The sequence below is a fragment of the Diceros bicornis genome, chromosome 3 (genome assembly GCF_020826845.1).
Source record: "Diceros bicornis minor isolate mBicDic1 chromosome 3, mDicBic1.mat.cur, whole genome shotgun sequence".
NCBI classification, from domain to species: Eukaryota; Metazoa; Chordata; class Mammalia; order Perissodactyla; family Rhinocerotidae; genus Diceros; species Diceros bicornis.
The window spans coordinates 68,046,470-68,064,438 of record NC_080742.1 but is presented as its reverse complement, the minus strand read 5'-3'; the positions used below and the strand labels follow the sequence as shown (position 1 = coordinate 68,064,438).

The following is a 17,969-nucleotide window of genomic DNA, read 5'->3' as shown; positions in this document are numbered from 1 at the left end:
TCTTATTTCTGCATTTGGTAGGATGAGGATGGGAAGTGCTCCTATCTACTCCCCACCCAGGCATTCCCATTCATCCATCCATCCATTCAATGACAATTAATTGAGTAGCTCTCATGTGCCAAGGAACAAGATGAGGTTCCTGCCCTTGTGGAGTTTACTTTCTAGTGGAGGTGGGGGATACAGACAATAAATAAGTAAACAAAAAATTAAACGAGATAATTTCAAAAGTGAAAGGGCAATAAAAAAGAAGACAGTAATATGACTGAGAATGATAGTATGTGTGAGTGTGTGCATATACGTGAGAGTGTGTTTGTGAGTATTTGTGCATAGTGTTCCTTCAGCTGGGTATCATGGGAAGCTCTTCAAAGGTGATATTTTAGCTGAGCTTAAATGACAAGAAGGAGCCAGCCATGTGAGGATTTGGAGCAGAGTATTCCATGCAAAGAGAAGTGTCTATGCAAAGGCCCTAAGAAAGGAACAAGCAAGCTTGGCATACTCAAAAAGAAGACCAATGTGGCTACAGCCTAGTGAGTGAGAAAAACACCAGCATGAGTTGAGTTTGGAAGAGTAAGCAGGGAGCAGATCATATAGGGCCTCGCAGGCCTTGTAAAGGGTTTGCATATTATTCTAAATGCAATGGTAAATCATTGAAGGTTTTTAAGCAGGAAAGGGACAAGTTCTGATATGAGTTTTAAAAAGTTACTTGGTTACTTTTTGCAGAAGGGACTCTAGAAGGGCAACAGCAGAAGCCTGGAGACCAAGTGCATAGTTCAGATGAAAGATAATGGCGACCTGAATGAGGATCATAGCAGTGCAGTTGAAAAGAGGTGAATAGACTGTGTACACATTTTGGCAGTAGAGCCAACAGGATTTGTACACATTTGCTGAATGTGGAAGGTGAAGCAAAGAGAGGAGTCAAGGATGTTTGGGAGTAAGAAAAGGAGTGGTAACTACTTCTACTCTACCTAAGCAGTAAAAATTTTTCTGATGGGATCGTATAGCAAGATGCCCTACTAGAAACTAAGCTTGTATTTAGAGGGCTCAATGAGGCTCAGGTCTGAGAAAGTTACCTTGTGCACCAGTGGAGTCTTGAGTCACAAAGGTAGTGTCCCCAGGCCCAAGGAGAGGGGGAAGGCTATAAGGGAATATGCTCTTAACAAGTAAGACAGACAACTGTCCAGGAAGAAGACATATTCAATGCTTTTGCATTGATTATTTAAAAAGGAAACCCCAGAGACCCAACTCATTGGCCTCCCTGGTCATCACACGCATTGCTGGCTTTCCCTGCTTTATTGTTTCTGTTCCTTCTGGTCCAGGTCAGCCAATATGTCTGTTTCCAGTGATCATCTCTCTGTTCTCCCTAAAAGTCAGCACCTTCACTGGCTCCTGGTCACAGAAGCAGCCCAGCCAGAGACTTAGACATCAGTGCTCCCTGCACATCTCACAGAAGGAAAAGCTGCTTACAAATTTCCCTGGCTGTTGTGTGAGTCTAAAGTAGAGGCAGGCACAGGCTAAGTTAACCATATCATTTGAGAAGAAGATATAGATATTTATAAGCTTAATAACTAATCAAGAAATATAAGTATGGAGCTTAGTAAGTAGTGACTCCAAGAAGAACAAAATAGAATTTTTAAATGTTGAACCAGCAGATCTATTCAATGGAACAGAAGAAAGGAAGAGGGAAAAGTATGAAGATACAAAATATGAAAGACAGGAAAAATGACTCTAAATAATAATAATGACAATAAACATAAATGGGAAAAATATACCAACCAAGGTACAAAATCCTCAAATCTGAATAAAGACAATATTCAGCAAAAATTTTACAGATCCAAATAGTCCATCAAAAAGTTATAATCAAGAAAGCTTGATTATAAAATCTGGAAAAAATATATCAGGCAAATACAAATCCAAATAAGGTAGAGTAGCCCATATTAATACAATTTAAAAAGAAAATCAAGGCAGAAAAATACAAGGGACAAAGGAGGGGCATTATATACTCTTAATGATATGTCAGTAAGACAGAATAATCATCAACATAAACACATTTAACAATATAGCCTCAAAATATATAAAGCAACAATTAACTGAACATGGAAAAAAGCAAGTAAATAAACAATTAAAAGTAAATATTCTATCATATCCCTCTCAGAAACTAATAGAGCAAGGAGACAAAATAAGCTAAGATACAGAAGATTCAAATAACACGATTAATAAGCTCAAACGAGTAAATACATATAGACTTTTATAACCAAGAGGGAACATACTCTGTTCAAACAGATATATTTGTGAAAACTGACCATGTACTAGGCCTCAGAGGAAGCCTCCGTCCAAATCAAAATATCATATGATCTATGTTCTCCAATCATAATGTAAAAAAATTATAAATCAATGACAAAGGGGTAAAAACATACTACATGGGATAAAATGAAACTATAACGGAATAAAGAAATAATTAGAACTAAACGGAGCTTACTGTTCAAATTAAGAAACTGGTAAAAAGGCAACAAACACAGAGGATGGGGGAGAGGGAGGAGAAGGAGAAGAAACAAAATAGTACAAATATAGGCAGAAAAAGCTGGAATAAAGACAAAAAAGTTGAGAAAATAAACAAAACCAAATCCTAGTTCTTTTGAAAAGATTAATAAAATAGACACACCTCTGTCAAGACTAATTAGGGAAAATAAAAGTAAAAAGAGGCAAATAAACAGAATACAAAATGAAAAAGGAGAAAAAAATTAGACATAGTATTTTTTAAAATTATGAAATAACATTATAAAAAGCTATATGCAATAAATTTGAAATATATATAACATATACATAGTGCTTATTACAGCCTAGTTCTGAGATATGTGGGTATAGTGATGTATTGCTGATGAGCATTTAAACAATCATAGGCAGCCATCCTGGAGCATGTGCTGGCAAGACATACTGAAATCAAACATTCATATGCCCTAATATCCAGCAATCTCACTCCTGGGTATACACCCTAGTGAAAGCTTCTCACATGTCTATAAGGATGTTCACTGCAGCACTGCTGGGACAATGGGAAGTTGGAGGCAACCTGGGGGTCCTTCACTAGGGGAAAGGTTAAGCAAAATAGAATAAGAGCATAATATGGAATATTCAACAGTTAGAAACTACAAACTATATACCAGAGGTACACAGAGCAAAAACGAACAGCCTGAAAAATAATGTTGAGTGAAAATGGTAAGAAAAAGAGAAAAATCTACAGACGTAAATTAAACACACACATGCCACACTGCATTATATATTTTGCAAGACTGTTATGGTCTTGGTTTCTCTGAAATCAATTAGGTTCTACCTTCCTGGGATTTTAAAAATGAGTGGTACTATAAGGGGAGTTCCTCACTACCTATATTTTAGAAGAGACTCCATCAAACCCAGAGGTTCCCTTATTTTTCCTCTATTTAATGGATTCCTCACCTCAACAAAGCAAAAATTTGTTATGGCCCACAAAATGATCAAGAAGCCATTATTTAAGATAAAAATGAGTATGCACCCTCTCAAATATAGCATGTCCAAAACTGAACTCCTAACCTTTCCCAAAAACCTGTTCCACCTGCAGGTTTCCACATCTCAGCTGATAGGGACTCCTCTCCTTCCAAGACAAAAATCCTTAGAACCAGCCTTGACTTCCCCCTTTTTATCACATTGCACATTGATTGATTAGCAAATTCTCTTGGTCCCACTTTCAAAGTATATGTAGAATCTGACCACTTCTCACCACCTCCTCTGCTACCACTCTGGCCTGAACCACTAGTGTCTTTCACCACGATTAATATAAGATCCTTTTGCTTGACCTCCTTGCTTCTCCCTTGCCACACAGCAGCCTGTAAAAATTAAGATTGGTCACGTCACTCCTCTGCTCAAAGCCTTTCAAGGCTCCCCATTTCATCCAGAGTAAAAGCTGAAGCCTTTACTATGGTCCACAAACCCTATGTGATCTGTAACCAACACCCTACCCCCTTCCCACCCCTGGGATTCCTCTGTTCCATCCACCCAGGACTCTTCTGCTATTACTTGAGCACATCACGCATATGCCTGCTTCAAGGCCTTTGGTAAAACGTCACCTTCTACATCACACATATCTGATCATTCTATCAAAACTATGACTTCCATGGCCTCCCCACTCTGCCCACTGGCTTTCCTAATCCTCCTTATCCTGCTCTACTTTATCATTTTTCCACAGCATATCTGGGAAAGGAGATCAAGAACAGGAGTTTGGAGGAGGGAAGCTAAATCAATCTCCCAGATGAAGGCATCTGTCTAGAACTACACATGGGCCAGCCTATACAATGAAGACTCTACTCATCAGTGGATACTACTTACTACATTGAAAAATGTGGGCCCACATATGAAAAATCCTGATAGTGACAGTTCAGGTTATCAGTCGTGTATTCATTATGCCACAAGTAAGACTTTCATGTACATGACAATAACCTAATGGTAAATAAAGTAACACTATTTCTAGCTAAAACTCGCATCCACGTCAGGGATTATTTACCACCCACTCTTCACTTTTTATAATGAATACAGAGTACAATGCTGATAAACTGTGCTTCATCATTACTGATGCAACAAGGTAAATCAATAATTAATGAATCTATTATTTCCTCTTAATTAAGATTTTCCTTTCTATATAAATCGCTAATTGCCAATAATTTACTTAGTAAGTCAACTTAAACAACACATCAGGCAAATCCAGAAAAGCAAATCATGATTAAAAACAAGCAAGGATTCATATAAAGTCTAACTTTAAAGATGAGTGAGTTATTATTTATAGCATTTGCTTTCAAGATTCATTTTTTTTCTTTATTTGTAAGTACAGCAAAGACAGAATCTAGCAATATGCCAAGAATCACTTCAGGAATACTTACTAGGAATTAACATATTTCACCGTATATTTCGTCCCTTGTTCAATGATACATCTGGTTATCTTAAAAGCTTGAAAGTAACTGTATTCAAGTGACACTTGGTTGCCTGAAGATATTAAAATACTACCCTTCCATCCCCCATAATGGTACTTAACTTCCTTCAACAATCAATTTAACATCTTCTAAATCAATTCATCAACCAAGTTATCCATAATAATCCATGACAATTTTAAGGAAAAAAAAAGAAATATTGATAAAAGGGAAATAATGTGACCTGTGGAATGGAAAAGCAGAGAGAAGAAAGGAACAAAACTAGAGGATTTAGAGGAGGAAAAAGAGGTAAAAAGGAATAGAAATTCACCTCCAAAATAGTCATTTATTTTCCTTCTAAAAACATCTTTTTACCTGTGCAATAAGAGCAGAATTTCTGCTGCAGAATATTACCTAAAATAAATTTTAAAAACAATTTGGGACGGGCATACTAGTTCTCTTTTACAAATCACTGATTTCACGAAAATTTCTCTTCATAAACATAAGCAGGCAAAAAAGCAAATCAACAGTCCTTAATGCTCCAAAGGCTGTGATTAGTCCCAGAGGTGTATATTTTCTAAAGTATGCCTTCATTAGAAGCAATCCTCTTCACAAATCATTTAAAGGGCATCCTCTTACTATGAACACTATTAAACTAGTTCCCAAAGGTCAATTGTTCACACCCTAGGATACCTCTGACCTAAAAGGGATATACAATGAACATCTACAATATTTTCTAAATAGAACTCATTTTAATTTACATTAATTTAAAAAAATATTACCACTTCTAAGGAAGGAAGAAAATCAGTAGAATTAAACAAGTAACAAAGAGGTGTCATAATCAACAGGAAGCTGGGCATCAAAGGTCACAGGTGCAAACTGCCATCTGGGAATTAGTATGCCATAACTCTGATTCACCTATTCAAATATTTTACTGACTGTGTCTGTCTACAAGATACTGCTGTGTAGTGTGCTGGGAGGGACACAAAAGAAAACCAAACATCGTACCAGCACTCAAATCTAGTGCACTTCAATTATACTTCTATATGCTTTTAAAATTCAGCTCACAAAAATCTCTCTCTCTCTCTTCTTTTAGCCCTAATCTCTCTTTAATGAAGGGATTATATGAATAAGTGATTTGAGATAAAAATTGAGAATAAGGATAAAATAATTGTGAAAAAAGAGGTCAAGGGAAATGGCACTATATTATCTCAAAACTTGTATATTTTCTTTAGTAAGGGAGCCCCACAGAAGATGCTCAGAAATTGAGCATCCCCATGAAGGCCTAATTCTCACACGGAAACTTCATTAAGATACAAATCAACTCTGCTCAAAATCCTCACATGATCAGGTTTGTACTTGCAGCAAATAAAAGAGGGTGGAAAGATATACATGGAACTCTAAGTGTTGGTGACCTTTGACTTGTTACAATGACTATAAATTATTTTTGTAATTTAATAGAACACCCATGGTGTGAATTAAATGAGCTGGCATATGTAAACTTCTTAGCAGAATGTCTAGCTCATAGTAACATTCATTATGTAACTTGTTGATAACAAAAACTGAAAACCCTCCAGTTCTCAACTGGGAATCCTAGACAAGATGCTGAAAATGCAGGAAGGATACAAGACCAGGAATGAGGTAACTGCAATTTCCTCTGATTATTTTTATAAAGAGCCATGACTAAGAACACAAGAAGGATGGTTAGCAGTTATAATCTTTACTGGCTAGGCTGAGAATGGGTTTAACATGGTCCAAGGCATACAAAACACGCCTTCAGCTGACCTGATATAGTTAGTGAAGTTTAGAAAGAATGAAAGTATATACAGAGTATCTATATTTGCTTTTATATATGACCTGATATTGTGGGTTGAATTGTGTCTCCAAAAAAGATATGCTGAAGTCCTAACCCTCTGTACCTGTGAATGTGACTTTATTTGGAAACAATGTCTTTGCAGATGTTACGAAGTTAAGATGAGGTCATAAATCCCATTCTAAATCCAATATGACTGGTGTCCTTATGAGAAGATGGAAATTTGGACACAGAGACACAGATACACAAGGAAAATGCCAAGTGAAGACAGAGGCAGAGATTGGAGTGATGCATATACAAGTCAAGGAATACCAAGGACTGCCAGTAAGAAAAGATTCTTTCCTAGAGCCTTCACAGGGAGTATGCCCCTGCCCACTCTCTCTGAAATTAAGTCTGAAGTTGATTTCAGACTTCTGACCTCCAGAACTCAGAGAGAATATATTCCCATTGTTTAAACCACCCAGTTTTTGGTACTTTGTTACGGCAGCTCTAGGAAATGAATATACTTAGTAATAAGCCACAGGTTGGTTTTAAGCCAAAATTTTAAGCGGGTGGATTTTTTCCTTGATATCCACATTTCCCTGTGTCTAACTCATTTTCCACCTTTTTGCATTCACGATTTTGCTTTTTTAAAAGTGGTCTCAGTATTTATTTTTAAATTTTATTTTCATCATCATAAAAAATAAGAATAACATGCTTATTATAATAATTTAACAGTATATAAATTGATAAAGTAGAAAGCTATAATCCTACTGCTAACAATTTTCTCTATATTTCAAGGTTTTTTTCTTATGCTTATACAACTGGCTCTCAAGGTGCTGTCAAGGAACCCCTGGGGGTTCCAGACACCTTTTCAGGGGGTCCTCAGGTCAAAGCTATTTTCATAATAATAATATGTTTTGTTACTTTTCACTCTCACTCCCTCATGAGTATAAACAGGGGCGTTGCCACAGGCCACATGTTGAGTGGTATCACAAGAGACGAAATGCAGAAGCAGATATGAGACTCCAGTCGTCTCCTATTCAGCTGGACACTAAAGAGATTTGCAAAAGTGAAAAAACAACGTCACTCTTCTCACAAATTTTCCCATTTGAAAAATATAGTTATTTCTCATAAAAACATTGTGTTAACATGTAATGTATTTTAATTGTTATTTTAAAATGAATAAATAAATATTTTAAAAATTCCTCGGGCCAGCCCCATGGCTTAGCGGTTAAAGTGCGCGCGCTCCGCTACTGGCGGCCTGGGTTCAGACCCCGGGCGTGCACCGACGCACAGCTTGTCTGGCCATGCTGAGGCAATGTCCCACATACAGCAACTAGAAGGATGTGCAACTATGACATACAACTATCTACTGGGGCTTTGGGGAGAAAAAGGGGGAAAAAAAGGAGGAAGATTGACAATAGATGTTAGCTCACAGCCGGTCTTCCTCAGCAAAAAGAGGAGGATTGGCATGGATGTTAGCTCAGGGCTGATCTTCCTCACAAAAAAAAAAAAAAATTTCTCAGTTTTAGTTTCTTAAAATGGTAAACAACAATAGATAAACCCACACAAATAAAAGATTTGGGGTGCTTAGCAATCTTAAAAGGGTTCTGAAACCAAAAAGTTTGAGAACTACTGGTTGATATTACCATCTATTTTTAATTGAAAAAATGGAATCAAACTATACCTAATATCTACACCTATCCTTTTTACTTAACAACGTATCTTGGACAATAATGGTAAGAACAGCAACACTGAGTACTTACTATTCATGAAGCCCCGTGCCAAGTGCTTTGAATGGATTATTCCATTTAATCCCTATACCAACCCTATGAGGTGGGTACTCAGCTAGCACCCTGGGGACTTCTGATGCAGGTGACTGGTAGACCACACTCTCAGAAATACTCACTAGCTATGTAACCTTGAACAAGCACTTATGTCAAGGGTTGTCATGAGAAAAACTGAGTTTATATTTGTAAAACCCTTAAAATAATGCCTAGAACACAGCCAACACTATAAAAATGTTTGTCAGCATTTAGGTGGTATTTAAAACTCTGAACCTGAATGTGGTCATCCAGGGTTGTAGATGGAGATCGAAAAGAAGAATCAGGACTGGCCAGGAGCCACTTCAAATTTTGGAAGTCAGGAATATGAGGGGAATTCAGCAAGAGAGACTATGAGATTTTAGGAGAACTAAGAGAGCATGGTTTCCTAAAATCAAGTAAATCAAATGTTTCAAGTTCAAGTGTGATGAACTGTATCAAATGAGAGGGCAGGATATTGAAAGAGGTAGTGTTGCAGAGAAAGAGAGAGAGAAACAAGAATGAGGGAGAATGACTTAGAGCCCTGTGGAAAACTATAAAAAGGAGTGGAAACAGGTGATAAAGTCTGAGAGCCTATAGTCAACTTTCAAAGGAACTGTAGATTTTAGGGAAGAGAGGCAGACAATGATCTGGAAGCATGCATAAGGAGCAAGCAAGATCACTACCCAACATCAGGCCTGCACATTCTCCTCTCTCTCTTTCTCATCCTTCCAACCAGGACCCCACCAACACCTTCAAGTTCATTTATTCTTTGTGCCCGGGGATGCCTCTTCAGGGAATCCCATCTAAGACAAAACAGCCCCCCAAACTAGCCGGTTCCCAAATCAAGGGTTTTAGTAGGAACTGATCAACTCTAGGGATGCTTTAGATGCTTGTGCCCACGGAAGGGGAAGTTCAGACTACTAACAAGTAGAGTGAATAAAAACCCAATGTCTGCCCTGAAACAGATCTACTCACTTCAGGATTCTCTAGACCAGTGGTTCTTAATGGGGAACAATCTTGCCCCAAGGGGACATTTAGCAATGTCTAGAGACATTTTTGGTTGTTACACGGGGGAGCAAAAAGGGGCAGGTTGCTACTGGCTTCTAGTGAGTAGAGGCCAGGGATGCTGCTAAATATCCTACAATGCATAGTACAGCCTCCCACAACAAAGACTCATGTGGCTCAAAATATCAATAGTGCCAAGATTGAGAAACTCTACCCTAGACCAAATGACCTGAGGCAAGAAGAGCTTCGGGGTTCTTTCTTTCGGGCAAACAATCTCATCCATCCCAGTTATCTACACCAGTTCTGACCCAGTATGGCTAAGGGACCAGATCAGTCAGCCTTATGAATTCTATTCTAAATCTACTCAAATAGGGCCAGGGAAAGACAGAGGAAGAACTTGAGGCTAGCTAAATGGTAGAAGTTAAAAAAAAATTGTGTCATATACCAAATGTTAAAGAGGCAAAATTACCAAAAATGAAAAAGCAAAAAGACTTTTCCTTAAATTTAAGATAGCAGAAAACGCAATCCTTTTCATTTTTAATAATAAATAACACGTTACAGTGAAGTTCAAAAGCCAGCATGCTCTCTTAGTTCTACCCACTGCCAAAACACTCCTTCAGTAAGGTGCTTCCATATTCTTGATCGCAAAAGGAAGCTAATTAAAGTGAGTTTTTGGGAAAACATTATGGGGATTCAAAATAATTAATGTGTTGCTTTAAAAAATAAGAAGCCATAAATCTTGACATTAAGGAGCCAATGTGTTCTTACTTCATCAATATTTCACTTACTGTATCAATATTTTATTAGATTCATAATCATCTACAGCTGGCCTTCCCAGAATTTTCTCATTCTTTTCCAGGATATCTCACCAATCAAGTTTTCCTTTCCTTAAGGGGTTTCCAGAGATATTTTTTAAAGAGTCTACTTTTTATATAAGGCATTCTGACTCTAGCATTTCTATTTCCACTTTAAAATCTGCTCCAGGAAGGTTTCACCTAAGGTATATAGGGAGAAGATGGCTGTGTCTTAATGAAAAATTAGATCCTCCTGCCTAAACGCTTTATCAGCAGACTGCCTGGAATCCAGTGTGCTGTTTTATCAGAGGAAGCTTTCCAGCAAGATGGTTTATGTGCATGTTGTTAAAGGAGTGAACCTCTCAGAGAAGTCTCCATGTATGCATGACCCATGACCTGAGAGGAGTCAGGCCCGACCAACAACTGTCTTCTGCAAGGCTGGGGCCAGCTGCAGCTTTAACAGAGAGAGGGGTCCTCAACCTCACCTCCTCCATTTGGGGTGCCCAGAGTTTCTGAAGGAAAAAGCACTTTGAATATTTCTCTTCAAAACCCATTTCCACTATGTCTGACGGTGTCCCTGATAGGATTGTTACAACAGTAGGGCCCACATCTACTGGATGTTCTATAAACCCGGTCAAAAGGCAACATGTATTGGTATTCTAATGATATGACAGATTTTTTAAGAAAAGTAACCCAAGAAACAAACACATATAAATACAGATACACACACACACACACATAAACATGTATGTATAAACACGTATGTGTGTGTATACACATATGTAGAGAGAAAGAGAGAGAGACTGCTTGACTGACTGATTCACTCATTCAAAACAAGAAATAAGAAATACCCCAAATATCCATCAAGGGAATGGTCAAGCAAATTAAGGCATACTTATACAACGGAGAAAAAAATATGGAAAAAAAATGTCTACTATATGTTGGTGTTTTCACATTATCTCATTCCATCCTCCCCATCACTCCCTCAATTATCTTTTTAGTACGAGTCATTACCCCCAATTCACAGAAGATGAATGAAAAGCTCACAAAAGGGAAGTAAGTTGCCACGGGTCACAAAGCTAGTGAAGAGCAAAGCTGAGATTCACACCCAGATTTTCTGACTCCCTGCCTAGCATTTATTTGACATTTATCCCCGATTTTCTCCCAAGATCTACATTTGGTCTAAGTCAATAAATGGAATTGTTAATACAAAACAATGTTAAACAAAAAATCAAACCATAGTAAATATATATATTAGTTTTAATCACGTGGAATTTTATACGTATATCCTAAAAATGATGATAATCATGGGGCCAGCCAGGTGGCGTAGTGGTTAAGTTCACGCGCTCCGCTTCGGCAGCCCGGGGTTCTCGAGTTCGGATCCTGGGTGTGGACCTACACACCGCTCATCAAGTCACGCTGTGGTGGCGTCACACAAACAAAACTAGAGGAGGATTGGCACAGATGTTAGCTCAGGGCAAATCTTCCTCGCCAAGAAAAAAAAAAGATGATAATCAGAATGAGACTGATAGAAAAAACTGGAATTAAAATCATCCAAGTTTGTTTTTCCTAAGAAGTTGCTTAAGCATATAATAAAGAAAATCACCAAAATCTGCTCCTCCATGCATGTCTGTCCCAGGCTAATAAAGGTTAAGAAGAGGCAATAAATACAAAATACCCTGTTAAAGGCTGAATGTGCCTGGGCCAGGTTAAGACAGAGAAATATCCATCCCATCCTTCATAAAATCCTCAGCTCTTTCAGAGCCAAAGGACTGGCAGAGTTTCTTTGCTATATCAAGGGATGGAATTTCTGCAAGTTAAAAAGTTGGAGAGCAAGTTCATGTCTCTGCAGAAATTTCCTTTTCTTAAAATTACCACTTATAGTATATAACAAACATTCTTTAAATTCTTCCTTCAACCAAAAGAATTTAATCCCAGGACACCCCCTTTGCAATGGCTTTGCCTAAGGAGCATCTATCACCTTCAGTCAAATAAAATTATTTCAGAATCTTCCTCCTCTTGTTCCTCTCCTCAGGTCTGGGGGCTATACTGCTGTTTAATGGAGTAGCCAGAACCCGAGCCTGGGTCTCACTCGGGCCTTCACGTTATGCTGTAACTGGCAGTAACAACCAGGGGTGGGCCTAGAGTACAGGCCCCTACCTCCAAAGAGTTACTGGGAATTCACATGAATAACTGCCCTTCCAGAGACAAACTGAGAAAAGACTCACTAGGTTTACAAAGTCCTGTTCTGAAACCCAAAAACCAAGAATTGGACAAGATGTTCCTTTTATCTTGCCTCTTGGTTCTTTCATTTTTATAACGGGCAGTTACCTATGTCTCCTAATCCAGGAAGACAGTACAAGAATAAAATGTTGACAAAGGTTTTCTAAGATTGTTTTTAAAAAGAAAATGGCTTATAAGTACAATTTACGCTAGTGTCAATTTCTTTAAGAAAAGTATTCCTTATTAAAAAAAATGTGGAAGTAAAAATTCCTCAGCTGGTTTCCCTTAAAACCACTGTTTTGATTTAAAGTTACATAATAATAACCTCTCTTGATTATCGTTTGTTTTAAAACGTTCACCTATTTCCTCTCTTCTTATGTTGACTACTACTAATAAAATATCCTGATTCAAGAATCGAGGAAAATGCTTGAAATGACTACAATAACATTAGATCATAATATTATTAAATTTGAAGGTGGCAATTTGACCCATAGTTTATTCAAATCTTCCTAATAGCTACACACAAAAAGAAGTTAGTCAGCTAAAACGGCTGATCTCATTCTCGGCTTCTGGCTACAGCCCCAAAGGTTTAATAATGACATCTCTTGAAATTTCTTTAATATGTCAGTCACTCTATTAAAAGCTTTGCATGTATTATCTCATTTAATCTTTGCAACAATCCTAAGTAGTAATTGTTATTATTATTATTATATTGTTATTGTTATCCTCATTTTACAGATGAGGAAAACAGGGCACAGAGAAGTTGAGTAACCTGCCCAAGATCACACATCCAGTAAGTTGGTAGCTAGAGCTGAACCCCAGAGAGCCTGGCTTCAGCGCCCATGGGACACCATCACTGGTGCTCTCTGCTATGGCATTCAGTGGGCTCCTCCTTCTCTAAGTCAGGTGCACTGCCACTGATCCCAAACACAAATTCAAACTCACGTCTCTCATCATTTTCACTGCTTCCCTGGTCCTCCCAAGTCTTCTGGCACACATTGCTAGCCTTCTTTTGATGTAGACCAAGACATTGGTGTCTCGTCCTGAAGAGGGAGATATAAAACACCAAAATTTTAAAAAACATGACCTTTCAGCTGAGCAGTAAGAAAAAATATAGAGGCCCATTTGCATGCCCTGAAAGGAAAACCTCAGAGAGAACAGACTGCTCCTAGGCTCTTCCTTACTGCCAGGAGCATTGACAACTTTGCTAATAGTAGAACACATACAGAGTAAAGTCAAAGTACTTAGATTTCCAAAGGTCAAATCACATGACTGATTACCTAACTTATGCTTTTGAGTTAGGATGTTGAATATTTGATAAATAAAATCATCTGCCACAAACTGCTGGGAAAATGAACATACCCACATTGCATGCGGTTTACAAGCAAGAATTTCACATTCTTCAAATGTGCATGCTTTCGGTGAAGATGCAAAGAGGTGAATCTCAGGTTGCATCCTGATGAACTATTTTTCTTCCTTCTTGACATTAAGTCTGGAGAAGCCTCATCTTGAACTTCTGTTTTATATTATTCTTTCCCTAACACTAGTGACATCATAATTATCTCCAGGTCCCCCAAGCAGTCAATTTTAGATGGCAATATAACACATTCCAGATATGACAATAGGGTATGCAACAAAATGAAAAACTACCCTAGTGTTAGAGAAAGCATTGACAAGCTAAATAGTTATAATAATAGTCACTAAAATGGCTCTTAAAAAGTACATTAACAATTTTTCATCTTAATCTTTTATTTAATTATATGTCTTTTTGGATATGTTTCCAGACCAGTGAGAACATGCATGTGCTTAATCCTCAATAAAATTACCATGTTTTAGAAAAATATGACACACCTGTTATAGATTAAATACATGTATAATATGCAGCTATTAAAAGATGTTAAGACTGAAGTCCTAACATGTCATGTTTTAAACAATGAGAACAAGATGTGTGCTGAAAATTTGCCAAGTACCTACAAATTATTTTAAAGATGTGATTATATTTTTTGGATAGATTTAGGCAGCAGGTTGAAAGGATTTAATTCACAGAAGAAAAGAAATAAAGAAAATTTCTTAAGTTATATTAAGTTATGTAATTTTATGTATTAATACTCATTTAGTTCACAAAATGACATTTACTACATGTCTTTGAAATTTGTTATACATTTTTTTTTTAAAAAAGCAAGATATAGATGGTGATTAGATGCTTTATTAACATATATACCTACTGCAGAATAAAAACAAAAACCTGTATATTGATGGGTTGTGTGGACACACTCATGTATACACAGGCCATAATGCAAAAGTCTTGCTGTACCTTAGTCATAGGGACTAATGCACTCACTGTCTGCACCAAATTCAAATTTAATACTAAAATTTAATTTTGTAATCTCAAATATGAAGGAGATACACTCCTACTCTCCAAGATGCAGGAGAGAGAAATGAGGTAAGAGAAATTCCACTTTAAGTTAAGGAAACAACCCAAAGTTAGTTTGAATAATGGAAACACTCCCTCCCACAAGGACTGCTAAATTTCTGCTTAAACAACCGACAAACTGACAAGTCAAGGGGCTCAGGGAATTCCAGAAACCATTTTGTTGTCTTGTTTTTATACCATTCCCCCAAAATATCACTGACTCTCAGTTTAGTGTACTGAAGTGATCTTTCATTTATCTTAAATAAAGGAAGCCATTATGCTTAATATAAAAAAGACAAATAATTAGGAACTCATGGCTCTTTCTCTCTGGAAGCCAACACCAATTCTTCCTAAATAAGAGCTAATACTGAGACAATCACCAATAACTGTTCTATTCTTAATTGTCCTATTTCAACCCATGCTGTAGAAGATCCATAAAGTAACACTATAATAACCCTAACACTAATTTAAGTCCTGTTTCCCAATTAGGACTTAAAGTTATGGGGCAGAGAAGCAACTGATACACAGAAATATGTAAGAATTTTGGGAAGAAAAAAGGTTACAATTAAAGGTTAGTATCATTTATTTCTATTAGAAATCTATGCACAGGAAACAGAATCTGAACACTAATGTGAACAGTAATGAAGCTATAAGTTAATTAGGTACTGTGCTCTCATGGGAAAGAAAAAACTAATAAAAACAAAGAAAAGGCAAATGTCAATATTTATTTTCATCTAGAAGAGTCATATTTTGAACTGGCCCGAAAACTTGCTCTGATTAATCATGTTACAGTTCTGATCCCCAACACGTCAACCTGGAGGAAACCTTACTATGTTGGGCTTCATACTGGGATCCATGATGCTGTAGCTGCTGAGAACGCCGGTAACACCCATCTCCAGCCTTCAGGGCCTGCTTAAACAGCTTTTCTGCTTCAGCAATGGTTGTTGCTTCTTCTTCAGCCAAGAGAATATAAGCAGTTGCACACCTGTTTGTTCAGATAATAGCCACCATCAATTATAAATCGAAGGACATCGTAATAGCTGTAGGAGCGCATGCAGAAGGGCAAGGAGTTACGTCAAAACATGCAGAGTGGCCAACTGGTTCATGCACCCCTGTTTGTAGTTGTTGACACAAAATAATGGTACAAAAGAAATGTCTGTATTTTAGCTTGAGAGGTAGGATGCGTAGTGTTAGGAGCATGGGGCTCACATATGGACTCCACCCCTTATTAGTGTGTCATTTTGGGCAAGTTATTACTCTGCCTCCCTGAGAACAACATGGAATCTATTTGTTCACAGTGTTGTTGTGAAGGTTAAGTATGGTGATGCATGTAAAGTGCTCAGTACAGTAGCCAGCATGTGGTACATGCTCAATAGATGTCAATTAACAATGGCAATGATAATAGCTGTTAGTAAACATCTCCTTCTAACACTCAAATTTAGAAGTACTATATATGTTTACTTCTGTTTACTAAACACAGATTCTCTTTAATCTAAAATTTTCTTCAGAATGAGAAATTCATTAAATCAAGTAAGTAACTCATTGAAAAAAATAGTGCTTCAACATCTCATTACAGTTAGCACTGATTGTCAGAGAAGAACACTAGAAGAACCTGCAGGTAGTGTTATTTCTGAAGAGCTCAAAATTTGATTCAGCCTCAGTAAAAACAAGAGTTAAATCTCATGCCTTTAACAATAAGAGCTACCACTTATTGCTTGGTATATCTTAAGCACTGTACCAGGCACTTAACATATATCGTCTCACTTAATCCTTTCAACAACTCTCTTAAGGTAGGAAACCAGAAAGGATAAGCAGTTAACTAATGAATAAGGGGAACTCTTAAAAATTTAAACCTTCCAAATCATTTAAGAACAACCCAACTGCCAGAGAAAGGGAATGTAATAGGGAAATGGTGAGCCCAGAACAGACCACACAGGTCCTGATCTGCACAGATCCCTTTGCTTTCCTTCTTCTCCACTGCCTCTCTTGTGGTCATTTCTCTACTTATCAGAACCTCCATCAGGCCACAAGAGAGAAAATAAACAGAACGTGAAACCAAATGTTACTTTTACTATTCATAAACTGCAACAGCCAGCTAGGAAAAGGAGGCTGAACTTAGGGCTAATGTGAGGTTTGGGGTTACTAGTTAATCTTAGCCTTGAAGAGGGGTCTTGTAAATTCTTTGCCAATCCCTCTAATTTCAGGCAGGATTGATCAATGGGGCTTCCAACTGAATGTGGTGACGTAGGGAGAAAAATGTCCAGGAAAAAACCCGTAAAACCAATTACTATGGAGGGCAGTAGATATGACTTGGAAAGAATAATAATGATGCTGAAACTTCCCAGTGGTTCACTGGAGAAAATAACTAGGATAGGCATCAGGAAGCAATACTTAAGGCTTCAGATGCCAGCATATAAAAATGGGTCAAGGGTAATGAAGTGAAAATCAAGATCATAATACTGAGTGGTAGACACAGTATCAGAGGAATTAGCTGTAAGACTATAGTTGGTGGGCTGGAAACTCAAGACAGGTTGGGGCCAGCTTGCTTGCTTTGTTTATTTACATTTCAAATAGTATTCTTAGGAGGAGAGGCAGAGTAGCACTACTGGCCAAGAAAACATACATCTATGTGGAAACTCATGAGTCTGGGGTAGAAACATGCTAAGAGCTTGTGAGTGAAGGAGAAAGGAAAGAGCAATAGAAGTGCTAATGGTTGGGGAGTACAGAACAGACTGCTCAGCTCGATGGAAGATATAGATGATGCATCCTTGTCACAACACAATACACATACAGAAGCAAGAAAGTGTGGTGATGGGGGTGTCAACCATCCAGATATCTGCTAGAAGAAGTCTCATTTGGTTAGAAGTAGGGCACCCGACAGATTCTTGACTTACTTTGGTAACAATTTTATCTCCCAGATGGTAGAGGAAGCAATTAGGGGAACTTCAACTCTGGACCTAATTCTGACCAAGAAGAAAAAAATAGTTGGTGAAATGAAAATTGATA

At 37.6% G+C, this 17,969-nt stretch overlaps 1 protein-coding gene across 6 annotated transcripts in view; it reads right to left on the bottom strand.

Moving 5' to 3' along the window:
- The window catches only part of ST7 (suppression of tumorigenicity 7), a 254,203-nt gene that overhangs the window by 70,970 nt on the left and 165,264 nt on the right, over positions 1-17,969 (bottom strand). For 4 of the 6 annotated variants that reach the window (XM_058528868.1, XM_058528823.1, XM_058528829.1 and 1 more), the window contains exons 7-9: positions 17,858-17,926; positions 15,794-15,948; positions 13,496-13,593 (exon numbers count right to left, since the gene is read on the bottom strand). In XM_058528868.1, the coding sequence (XP_058384851.1) occupies positions 13,496-13,593; positions 15,794-15,948; positions 17,858-17,926 (322 nt within the window). The remainder of the gene's footprint in view (positions 1-13,495; positions 13,594-15,793; positions 15,949-17,857; positions 17,927-17,969) is intronic. The other 2 variants (XM_058528848.1, XM_058528838.1) reach the window with 1 other exon arrangement.